We start from the raw sequence: 13,336 nt of genomic DNA, 5'->3' as shown, positions 1-13,336 counted from the left end.
AAAGTACAACTGCAAAAATTCCGGTGTTTCAGATAAATTTCACGGTAAACATTTATGTTTATCGTATGATTAATTACCAAAACAATACAAGTCAAGAGATTGAGGATAGATCTTATATTAATTGCAATATAAATAAATGTCTTTATATATCGATAGAAATAGTGAATTAAGCGATACTAGTGATAACTTTTAAACCTAATTATTCTTTCATGTTTGGTTTTTTCATTTGTATTTAATAAAGTGTTAAATACAATTTAAATCGAAAAATACAGATATACCACATTTAATAACTTTAATAAAAACGAAAGAGTTTTTTTTTTTTTTTAATATAGGACCAATTGACAAAAAGGACGCCGTTTGATAATGTTCATCGCGAATATAATTCAATGAAGCAAAAATAATTCAATTACAATTTCCATATGGACAGTTACGAATATCTCGAGCGTGTTATTTAAATGCAAATATGCTTGCTTCCAATAAAACTCCTATCTCTATATCTAAAAGAGGTTTTATCAAAACAATACTCTGCTTTGCAAACCTTTTTTTATTTATTAAAACCTTATACTCTTTTGTGGATACAAAAACAACACGCTTTATACTACGTAAGCTATATTTTCAATATGTTCAAGGCTTTATGTTATTTTAATTTTCTCATATGTTTTCTTCCTTTTCGTTAATATTGCAAAATTTGTTATGTTATTCTTTTGTATTTTCGTAGGTTGAAAATAACTTCAAAAGGACAAGCGGAAAATTTTGTATGAAGAAAATTATCCTACCTCCTTTACATGGCTCAAAATCTTCCCCGTAAAACATTCCTTACTCCAATCCACGATTCAAAAAGTCATAAAAAAGAAACATTCCACACATTTCATTTTTCACAAAGCCTTGCAATTGTAACTGTGTATTAAGAGAAGAAATAATAAGACATATTGAAAGGCAAAGACAATAGGTAGTGAGTCAAACGCGCGTGAACCTCTTCGGAGGGCGCGAGGGGCCGGCGCGATGCGGTCTCGCCAGGGATGTACGTAATATATCCTGCGGACGAAGTAGTTTCCCTGACATACAGCTCGCATTCGCTGCCACGGCCTCGGCAGCGACCGACCCTCGATCTTATCTTCGGGCCACCGCCGCCCGTGCCGTCTAGTGCGAATTTCCTGACCCCGACCCCCGCCCCGCCCCGCGCCGCCTCAGTCCCCAAAACGGCGCCCCCGGAGCCTGCGGAGCGCGCGCCGGCCTCGCCGACGCCGTCGCTCGAGCGGCCGGCTAAGCTGCGCGAGCGCACGAAAGCAAAACTCCTAAAAAAACTCGGCCGCCATGAGGACAATGAATTCGGAAAGATAATTAGAACACCCGCTCCAGATGAATTCGAGTTGCCCGCACCACTGCCTACCCCCGCATTTTCGCGGAAAAACATTTTTGACAGAGACTTTGACGCTTTATTTGAGGTCGCGAGTACGCCTGAATTCTGTGCAAATATACGCGTGACTACTCCGGAACCAGACCGTAGGTCTGATGTATCGGCGGCGCATTTCCCTTCACCCACTTCATCCTCCCTTAGTCTGTTACCTCCTCGGCCACAGTCGGAGCCTGCGCCGAGTTCCTCTCCCTCTCCCTCCGCCCGTACGTCCTCGCTATCGACGCCTCCGACACAACGATCATCTTTTGAAGGTTTTTGAATGAAAGTTACGATTTCGGTTTGAAGACATGATAACCGACTAACCAATAACGTGCAATGATCACGTCCATAATGCATGGTGATTCTAATTTCTAACATTGCGTGTAATATTAATATAAAGGAGTGGATTTTGTTTTCATTTGTTTGAAATTTTATATACTTTTCTACGATATATTTAAACTTTGAATGATTCCTTTAAGTTATAATACGTGATTTTATTTACCAGGATCAAACTCAAAACCGAAGAAAGTTAGTTTTTTCCGAAAACTAAGTCGGGCGAAGGAGCCATCTCCTTCTCGTCCACCCACTATGCAGCAGCCGTCGATTGAGATGGCTCTTCGAGAGCTGACACATCCGGCACATAACGATCAATTGAAAAATCAGCAACAAGTCACATTTAAACTGGTCAAAACAGGTACATTTTTTTTGTTTATATTAGAATAAGTATGATATTGAAACACATATTGCATGCATTAACATTTTAAGAGTAGAGATGAAAACCGAAAATGAACCAAATGTGAGATAAAACACAAACAGACTACATTGTCAGTAATCCCATCGACCCAGTCCATAGTCAACCAGGTTACATTTACTAATTGAATTACTCTACTGAAATGTGGGAGCTTATATGACGTTTGCAGCATTCGTATCATACCATAGAATAATGCAAAACAACTGCATCCATTCCTTATGAAATATTATATACGAACATAATATACATTTTACTATGTACTCTCTTCACCGTTATTTATATAATTGATCAAGGCAGGCTGTAGTAATAACTTAATAAAATTACTGACTGAAGTACAAAGCACAACCTAAGCCTGTAGGTCTTACAGGATTAAAATTAACACAAAGATTCCTTATGGAAAGTAGATAAGTGTTAATAAATAATTTTCAAAGTTCATCTTCAACGGGATTAAATAGGGGATGAAAGTTTGTATGAAAGTTCATTTTTTATGTAAAAAATATATAAATTGGATTTGAGGTTTTCGTTATAGATGAAGGTAGGTGTTAATAATAATTCATTTTTAATAACTTATTACCAAAGAGAGTGAAATTTATGATGAAAGTCAGACACTTTAACATCATGTTAAAGTGTCTAGAGCTTATTTGAAAATTTGCATTTGAAAGTCTATTTTCTTCAACTCTTATACTAATTCAGCTTGATATTTTAAGGTACAGGAGCGTGCCTTATTATTAGACCTTATACGTGTTTATGACTAATAGCAAATCATGTTGGTAAAATTGGGGACGAAATAATGTTTACGATAGGATATTCCATCAGAACAGCAAATATGTTTAATTTTGAAATAATCGTGAAAATTATTGATTTATTATCGATTGCTTGTAGTTTCCGTATTTTATTCACGCTCAGCTCAGCTAATCAACATGATATAGTTAATTCATAGTTAATGTTACATTGATATATGTTGTTGAAAAGTTGAAAAATTATAAACCTCTGTTATTATTTAAACAATATTTACGTACTTTATGTATCTCACTTTTCCTTAATTCGATACGATTATATTATTACTTTAATCCAATTCATAATTACCTAATAACTGACTGATTAAGATTGGCAGAGGGCAGGTGGCATCTTGCTTCAGGCAGATATTATCAACCGAATTGATTTGCATAAAGACTGTAGTCTGAGATATGATGTGTATATAATATAATTCATATTTATTTTATTATAATTGTAGATAGAACCGAGATGGCCTAGTGGTTAGAAAGCGTGCATCTTAACCGATGATTTCGGGTTCAAACCCAGGCAAGCACCACTATATATATGTGCTTAATTTGTGATTATAATTCATCTCGTAAAAGAAAATATCGTGAGGAGACTTGCGTGTGTCTAATTTCATTAAAATTCCGCCACATTATGTACAACCTATGTACATTCGAACAGCGAGGTAAAATATGTTCCAAGCATTCTCCTTAATGGGAGAAAAGGCCTTAGACCAGCAGTGGGAAATTTCCAAGCTGTTAGTGCTGCTTTCAATTTGCTGTTTTCAATTTGAACCATAATATCAGACGGAAATCTGGCTTTTATAAACTGATTTGACCAATCAAATAGCGAGTAAATACAAGCAATTGGATTTGAATTTGTTTGTACTTCCTGTCGAAACCTGTTTTTGACGTGCACGATAAGACCACCGGAAATATTCTAAATGGAATTGCAAATAATTTTAAAAAAAATCGCCTGTTCTATTTTTAAACATCAATCTCGTTTTTTTTTTGATAATGAGAATGTTCAAGTAATAATGATGATCACGCAGAGATCCTGTTTGAGTTAAATTTATAACTGAATAAAGTTTTATGTTTTAATATTTATTTATTATTGATGGATTTTATGAAAATTTTAGCTTTGCATATGCAATGTTACATTATTCATTACTAGCCACAATCATACTGTACTGATCAAACATAAATATATCTCAATTATATCAGATATCTTTATATTTGATTAGAACATAATTAATTAACATTTTTAACATCATTTTTACATTCGAACATTTACTCTAACAATATAAGCCGCATTATGATCATTTTTTTATTCAATTTATTTCGATTTATATGATAAGTATTTACCTAAAGTTACTCTGAATTATTTAATTTTGTAAAATAGCTACCATGTCTTCTTTTTACTATAAATATCCTTTTATAGAAATTTTAAAATGACCTTACAAGCAAAGCATCGCCTAAACCTAACCAGATGAGAGAAAATTTGCACAGAATTTCCTTATGCAACGAAAGTCAGCACTAAGAAAGGATTTTTCAAATTCTAATGGGGTAAAATCGAGAATGAATATTTGTATTTCTGATATTGGAAATATGAAAAGCGGTATTTAGGTTCCTGTTAATGAGATAAAAACGGCATTAAAGTTGACTTTTTATTGAAAATTTATCACATAAGGTTTTAAAATTGGGTTCATAAGTTTTGTACAGAAATTAACTTGTTTTGTATGTTGTATATATGAAAATCGAGATGGCTCAGTGGTTAGAACGCGTGCATCTTAACCGATGATTGCGGGATTAAGCCCAGGCAAGCACCGCTGATTCATGTGATTAATTTGTCTTTATAATATTCATCTCGTGCTCAGCGGTGAAGGAAAACATCGTGAGGAAACCTGCATGTGACAAATTTCATAGAAATTCTGCCACATGTGTATTCCCCCAACCCGCATTGGAACAGCGTGGTGGAATATGTTCCAAACCTTCTCCTCAAAGGGAGAGGAGGCCTTTAAGCCCAGCAGTGGGAATTTACAGGCTGTTGTTGTTGTTGTTGTGTATATGGAAATCGGTTTTGTGGGTAAAAAAATAGTGGTATTTATTGAAAATCTCGATCGATCGAGTCGAATGCGTATTTTTAAAAACACACTCGATAACGGGTGGAGTGATAGTTTATATTGAATTTTATTATTTTTGTGACTCACAAACAGTGTACCATGACCGAGGTAAAATGAGGGTTGTCTTTTTTATGATACATATAGATAGATGGAATGCCACCTGATGGCACCAAAAATCTCTAATACTTACTTTGGGTTTCTGAATAATGTTTAGCCGATGAGATGTCCCATCGGGTACATAGCTAATATTAAAATAAATATTCAATATATATCCTTATTGGTAAAACAGAACACTGTTCTAGTATATGGTATCCCTAAAATATAATAATCATAAATATTTTTGTGGACTGGAAGCACGTTTGTTTCTTCGACTTCTTGATTTCTTAATACATTAGGATCTACATATTGCTGTATTGCATACAGTGTTGAGTGTTTTCTAGTACTACATTTTCTGTCTACGATATAGAACCGATGACATACCCATTACTATGACAAAGAGAGACACCAACGTTTACTACGAGATTCGTATTGTAGTGGCCCATAACACAAACCCAAATGTCGACATCCCACATATGTCGATTATATTCTGTTATCCTCGTATCACGAGGACTTTATACAGAAATATTCCTCCTTCTTGGAGTTCGTCTGCAAAATTGGATATTTGAATAGATTATTTGCTATGATTTTGGTTTTTTTTTTCTTTTAGGACAGACGAATGAACTGAAACTTGATGATGAAAAGCCTCAGCCCATAGATGCGAAAGGTATACAAGAAGATCACCAGTTGAGCGACCATTACGATTACTCTATAGATAATTACCTGGACTCCTCAAGGAGTTATCTATTTTCCGACTTCAAATCTATATTTAAACCAGCATACACCATGTATAAAAAGTTTATATTCCTATTTATCGAGTGTGTGCGGTAAATACTGTTGGTACACATATCGAGTTTTTTTGAAACATGGAACTTTTTAGTAGTGGTTAAACGTCAATAATCGGATCGGAATAGGAAGTTCGATGACCGAATTTTATACAAAATCAAAAATCAAAATAAACTTAATGTTGTCTTAAATTTTCGCGATGATTACACATTTAAATAAAACTAATTATAACGGATGAATCGCGTATATTAATTATTTTTAAACATCCCGACGTTTCGAGCACTTTGCAGTGTTCGTGGTCACGGGTAGACACTTTATTAGACACAAAATACACTTTATTCAAGAAGGCTTTTACAAGCACTTTTGAATTGTCATTTTACAATTAAGTGAGCTACAACCGGTTCGGAAAGTAGATTATACCGAGAAGAACCGGCAAGAAACTCAGTAGTTACTCTATTTTTTACAAACAAACAAACAAAGTTTTCCTCTTTATAATATTAATATAGATAATAAATAATGTATACATTTCGCATGAAACGGCATGGACTTTCCCTTGCCTGGAGCAAATCCTGGATATTATGTTACGCTTATCAAAAAATGCTTTGTCATCGGTACTAAGCAAACATGTTATAATTTAACTCCGTAAAATAAGAGGAAGTGGTTCTGATTTATCTTGCAAGATATTAAATAAAAGCTTTCAAAAATAGATCACTATAGTAAACTTACCAATAACTGTATTATTTCACTTGGTAATAGAGTTTTGTGTAAGGATATGAATACCAATTATCAGATATTTTGCCACCAAGCAGCATTTTTTATCATTACCACTGTTGTGTTCTGGTTTGAAGCATAAGCCTATAAAAGGTATAAAGTACTCAACATCCGAAGGTTGGTAGCGCAAGGGCGAAGACGAATATTTCAGAGCCAATATCTACGGACGGTGGTGACCACTTGAGATTTAGGGGCTTATTTACCCGTCCACCTATAGTATCGTATATGTATGTGATATGTTGCTAGAACAAATAGAATTTAATGTTGTGACACTCATGTGTTTATTAATTTTATAAGCGTCATAAAGTGCTTTGTGCCAGTCCATTTGCGGGTCAAATCTCATTTCCCAAACGAAATTTAGTTTTCTATAGCGGTGCAGCTGAAATGGTTTTATGTACCTATATCGAATTTTTTATCAAGAGCTGCTGACGTCATATAATAAAACCATTATCTTACTTATCACATGGAAATAATTGTGACAGGTCTGATTTTTGAACCCCTATCACAATTCACAAACATTATCAATATTCTGTAGTCTCGAGAGTTTAATTTTATATATTCTACACTTTGTTTATCTGTGTGTAATGTTTTTACGCTATTACACGTGGTGTAGATTTTTACGTGAAATAATTTCATTTTACACATCTCAGAGCCAAATGCCGATGGACAAAACAAATCAAATTCAAAAGACTACCATATTTTGTTATTTCGTGAATATTAGAAAATAAGACTACCCCGTTACTTTTGTGTGGCATTATGTTACCAATTATAATACACTCGAATGCTCTACAACCAAACGATCTAAGTTGTTAGATTCGCAGTGGCCGTAATTAAACGCGCTCACTCTCCGGAACATAGTCTTCCGAAGCATTGTATTTCAGCAGTACGATTGACAAGTACTTTCGCATTCAACCCTGCACTAACCCATACCATTAAGGTATGCGATAAACACAAAAACAAAACAATGTTTAAAAGTAAACATAAAAAGTTACATTTCATTCTAATAAACGATGCTATTTTAGATCAAACTAAAACATTATTTTTCACTAGTTTACTGCACACAATAAAAACGGGTATAGTCATGTGAAATTAATTAAATTGAATTAAAATAAAATATGATAAATTAAAATAATAAAATATATTTTTATGATATGTGGTAACGATCAGGTAAATTGATGGTATACAGTCTCCATACACCACCACCATTTCCTATAAAAATTGGAGCTGTAAGAAATATTAACTGTAAAATTGCCAGTGCACTACCATCCTTCCCAAGGTTGGTTGTTCTGAGATGCCCCTTTTTTCTACAGCTACACTGGCTCACTCCCGTTACTGTGAGGTCGAGTTTGCACAACGGCTTACCACTAAGATAAAAATAATAACATTGAAATAAGACCTTCAAATTTTAAAACTCGAACTACATATTTATATTTAACAAAATATCGACGAATATATTTAGATAAGTAAATCTATCCTTAAAATGGAAACTTTTTCAGCGGGTGCATTTTCTTTTTAAACTGAGACCGGCTACAGCTTCAAACAAATCCCTCATCTAAGCTGTAAGCCATGTCTGGAATAGAGAAATCTTGTTTGGATTCGCTCGCTTTACCCCGCCTCTAGTAAAATACTTTAAACATTCGAAAATCCAATAAAGACCATTTTTTATCGGCTTGGGTAAATATTTTAGTTGTAAATTAAATTAAGCCAAGAATAAATAACATACTTCAAAGAAACTATTTACAGCATAATCAAGATATTTCGCATGAGTATTTTGGATTTATCTTTACAAAATATAATATTTTTACTTTATATTTTGTTAAAAAAATAGTAAAATTGATTTTCCCACAGTTAGCGGTAACAGTATCCTTTAGTGTAAACGAGGGAAACCAATATTTGTACTTTTTCAATAATGGCATATATTAAATAATTTGTGAACATTTTATGCATATCTGTAGTACCTAAGCGTCGGTTTACCTATTATTTACTAAATACTCTGTATTTGATGAGAGTAGGGATTTTGTATATGTAGTATGTCCCTTTAGATAGTATTCAAGTATGCGGAATAAATTAAACCGTTGAATAATTCTAACTTACAAAACCTGATTAATAAATAAGTGGAGAGTGAAACCTGTTTATTTGATAAAGGAATAATTAACAACTGAAACGAAATTAATTTAAATATCAAAGCAAAAGGGCTCACTTGGCAATTTTATATCATATTAATACAGAAAAAGAGAGAGAAAATGTTTTCTCTCTTTTTCACTGTAACCAATTTTACGATAGCATCAATACTGAGATAATATCATAGCTATTATTATATTAAATGTTTAAAGTCTCGGATGAATATTAATTATATTTTGTGCGAAGCAATTGTAAACAATTATATATTTTCTTAATTTTACATAAAGGCTCTATGAATTTATTATAAAGTATTTATCGATAACAACAAAATAAATAAATCAAAGTACAATTATTCAAGTAGTCTTTTCAAGCACTTTTGAATCGTCATTTAACAACTATATGAAGTGAAGCTACTACCGGTTAGGAAAGTAGATTCTACCGAGAAGAACCTCAAACACACATAATATATAATACGACTTTTCTAGATATACAAATATTCTAGTTTCAAGTCCAGATTAGTATTACCAAAATATGGATTAAATTGCGACAAGACTTCTGATCCCTTTATGAACTTAATTTGATTTTGTAATTCTTTTTTCTCCTGTCAATCCACATTGGCGCAATGTAATTAAAACTCTTTGCCCAGCTCTGGTGTATTCATCAAACCCTAACTTTACATATACACGTGATTTTAATTTAAATAGCTTTACAGAAATAAAATGTAATTTGATGTCCCAGTTCTTCTGAAGAATTTATTTAATCAAACTTTTTGATGTCGTCGTTATATTAACTTATAAGTGTAATTTATTTTAAAAGAAAAAATATGTTATGTAATTTCCATCATATTGTTTTATTTCATTGAAATGAAATGTTTTTTTTTATTGAGATAAGTTTGAGAGTTTAATGCTTAATTATTTATTAAACAAAACACGAATCATCTAAAACAAACATATATTTAGTTTCAATTTAATTTAATTACATAACAACATTCGTGACTTATTTTAACCTTTTTATAGCGTGACTAAACGCAACTGACTCACACGTTTCCGATACACACGAAAATATTTAAATATGTTACTTACTGAGACAACCCTAACTCTTCTAGTGAACTATGAAAACGCGTTCATCAATTTAAGCAAACAGCTTTCGCGGAAAACATTACGAACTATCAACTCGTGCTTTAACGCCATATAAGATCGATAATCCCCTATTGTTCCATTTTCCTGGATGGCACGTCCTCAGGTGAACATACGAGACGCTGTTATCATATATGAGACGTTTTACAATATTGCGGCAGATCTTTTCAGGAGAAGTGTTAGCACATTTTGATAATTTGAACTTTAACACAAAATGGTTTGAAAATAGAATAAAATTTGTTACCAGTTGAATATACATTAAATATTGTGTAATATTATAAAATATTTAGTAAAAGATATCACACAGCAACAACAAATAAATGAGTTAAAAATGTTATTTATGAGTGTGGTAACTTTTTATATATACAATATAATCAATTACAATAAATATATTTAATAGAATTATGGCTGATGTTTCCGTTTTTTAAAAATCCTATAAAAATAAACCTTTTCAAAATTACCATTAACCAGTTAACTACTCTTACTGACATCTTATTAAATGTCCGTCTTGTTACAGCTTCATTCGATTTTTTTCAAAACAAAATATAATTGACCAGTGTTCTCTAATGAAAAAATTATCGAATGGAATCTTAATCCATGAAAAAATACGACTTCAAGTGCATTGTTTTAATTATATCGAGAATAATTGTCAAAAAAATCGACGAATATACTAAATGCTAATGCTACAAACTCCAACCATGTAATGTAATAAATACATGTGGTAGTGTTTATATTCGTTTTTAAACAAAAAAAGTTGTATTACTCTAAATTTTATTAAGGAGTTGGTACATTTCCTATTTACTCCTCTTTTAAAACATATCTAAATAAAATTTATCTATAGATAAATTTTATTTAATATATTTATAATAAGACTAAAAATTATTAGTACACATACTCAATGTTATTATGTTATTAATACGATCCGCTTAATCTTATGATGTAGCGTGTCGTATACAAATATATACGTATGTTGTTCGGCTTTAGATGCTTTAGATGTTATTAATTTAAGAGGCTTAGCTATTTCACTTACCGACATGTACTCAAGCATCTGTTTAGATATTGGGGTATTATTTCATTATTTAAATAAAATATATATTTCACAAAATTAACAGTTACAGTAAAGAACCATGAGACTAGAGTAAATCAAATCAAATCAAAATAAACTTTATACAAGCACTTTTGAATCATCATTTTACAATTAAGTGAAGCTACCACCGGTTCGGAAAGTAGATTCCACCGAGAAGAACCGGCAAGAAACTCAGTAGTTAATATTTGTTAACATTTAAAAATACAAAGTCATGTTAGTTAAATACAATAATTTAAATTAATATTAGTAATAATTTAAATTAATATTAAAAATAATAATTATAAATATTAATAATTAGTAAGTGCAAATTACTAAAGTGTTTAACAGAAACTTCGGCCAAAATGGGCCGAAGTATTTGGGGAAGGTTAGTGTCTAAATTGATCAAACTGTTAACATAGCCCAAAAGCACGATGGAAGAGGTGACATGCGATGGGCGGTGGTCAAACTTAATTGCGCCGGTCAGTCTCTTTCGTTAGCAGTAGATGAAAGCAAAACTAATTCGTACGTGCATAATTGCAGCGTCAATTAAGTGAACTAAAAGACACCCAAAAAGAAAAGTCATTAGTTAAATTATTGTGACTAGCAGTTGTAAAAACTTTTATAATATATTATAATTATAACATGTTGCTTTAATTTGCTTAATTTACAAAAAATAATAATAGTTTGTAATTGTAAAATTACTTATCAATAAGTAAGTATATTATTTCACGTGATATAATGTTTGACAAGTTGTAACACGTCTTCAGTCTTCTTGTTTAGTTAATTAAACAATTTATTTTGTATGTTTATGGTCACTATATAAAAAAATATTAATAAAAAAAATGATGTACCACAAATACGTCGTGATATTATAATATTTTTTTGTTTTAATTATATATATGTCTTAAAAGAAAATAAATATTTTATATCATAAAAATTATCTTAATGTTTTATAAAATGACTTATAATAACTAAAATCCATGAATGAAACATTAATCTGGTGTATTATATTTCTACTAATAAAATCTTCAGTTTATAAAGCGGCTTAAGAAAACGTAGACAGAGCTACTTTCTTAATTTCTCTAAGGAATTAACCGAAGGCATTTCTTACTTAACTCAAATAACGAAACTTTGTATTGTCTGTCTTAATATATAATATTACTTTTTGTTGAAGGAGGAAGGAAGATAATTGACAATCGATCGATCGATAGTCCCTATAGAATAAGTTTCGATTCTCGAGAGAAATCAATATAACAAGATAAACATATTGTGCACAGTCGGTACAATACTGACAATTTTAGAATAGAATGACAAAGTTGATAAAAGACATAATACAATATTGCCCCTGACACGCTTTTCTGTGTTATTGTATTTTTGCGTATTAATAACAATTTGATTTTTTTGCTACTGAATTGACATTGAAATATGTACTTTGTACTGGAATTCATGTAGTCTTTGTTTTTACTAGTACCATGAACATTATTCACAAAATTAACAGCTTATTTTAGTATCAAAGCTTATCAAAACTTATTGGAAGTAGTATATACGGTCAATCAAAAATAGTTTAGAGGCAAATAATATTTTTTTTAAAAATATTGTAATGAATATTAACTTCTTCAGATGTTAGTTTAAGATTGCTTGACATTTCTCAATCATTGTCAATGTAATTATGGGTAGTGTTTTCCGTTTGCTTGGATCACTAGAATCGACTTTAATTATTTGCAACTATCGGCCACATATTACGCATAGAAATGATAACTAAAAATACTTTACTTACTGGTCTTGATTTATTCAAATACGTCAAAACTTTCCTGAACTATTTATTATATTAAATTAAAGTGCATTATAAAGTATACGAGATAATAAGAGTACATACAAGATTGAAGTAAATATTACGGAAAATAAGATATGACGCATATGGCTTCGTTACCTTCGTCTAAGTAGATTTCGCTTAAACGTCAAGACGCAAAATTAAATATCATCGTGAATTTATTTTCATAAATGCAATAAAGAAATATCATGCAAGTATACGTTATTTTAAAATATCAGTGAATATATGTTGTTTTTTTTTAAATTATGTAGTCGTATTTTAATTTTTGAATATTACCGAATATGAAATATAATAATAATGTCAATAAACACCTTACAAATGCCAGCATATATATTCCATATGCTCCATAAAGCCATAATTCTCAACACCTGCCATATCACTCGAAAATTTATATCATCTTCAGCTTCATGGTCCATGTTCCTTATATAAACACTCCTTAACGCTTGGCTGTTGCCTGCGTTTTACGTTTAAATCCCCTCGAAAGAGGAGATGCTAATAATA

General features: G+C 31.6%; 1 protein-coding gene across 8 annotated transcripts in view; it reads left to right on the top strand.

Moving 5' to 3' along the window:
• Window positions 1–13,336, top strand: part of LOC124530166 — a 206,892-nt gene that overhangs the window by 46,505 nt on the left and 147,051 nt on the right. For 7 of the 8 annotated variants that reach the window (XM_047104163.1, XM_047104166.1, XM_047104168.1 and 4 more), the window contains exons 2-3: window positions 719–1,668; window positions 1,902–2,090. In XM_047104163.1, the coding sequence (XP_046960119.1) occupies window positions 1,020–1,668; window positions 1,902–2,090 (838 nt within the window). In that variant the 5' untranslated portion in view covers window positions 719–1,019. The remainder of the gene's footprint in view (window positions 1–718; window positions 1,669–1,901; window positions 2,091–13,336) is intronic. The other variant, XM_047104169.1, reaches the window with a different exon arrangement.

This window comes from Vanessa cardui, chromosome 6, assembly GCF_905220365.1.
Source record: "Vanessa cardui chromosome 6, ilVanCard2.1, whole genome shotgun sequence".
NCBI classification, from domain to species: domain Eukaryota; kingdom Metazoa; phylum Arthropoda; class Insecta; order Lepidoptera; family Nymphalidae; genus Vanessa; species Vanessa cardui.
Note: the sequence above shows the minus strand (reverse complement) of the source record. Positions and strands in the feature narration are given on the sequence as shown.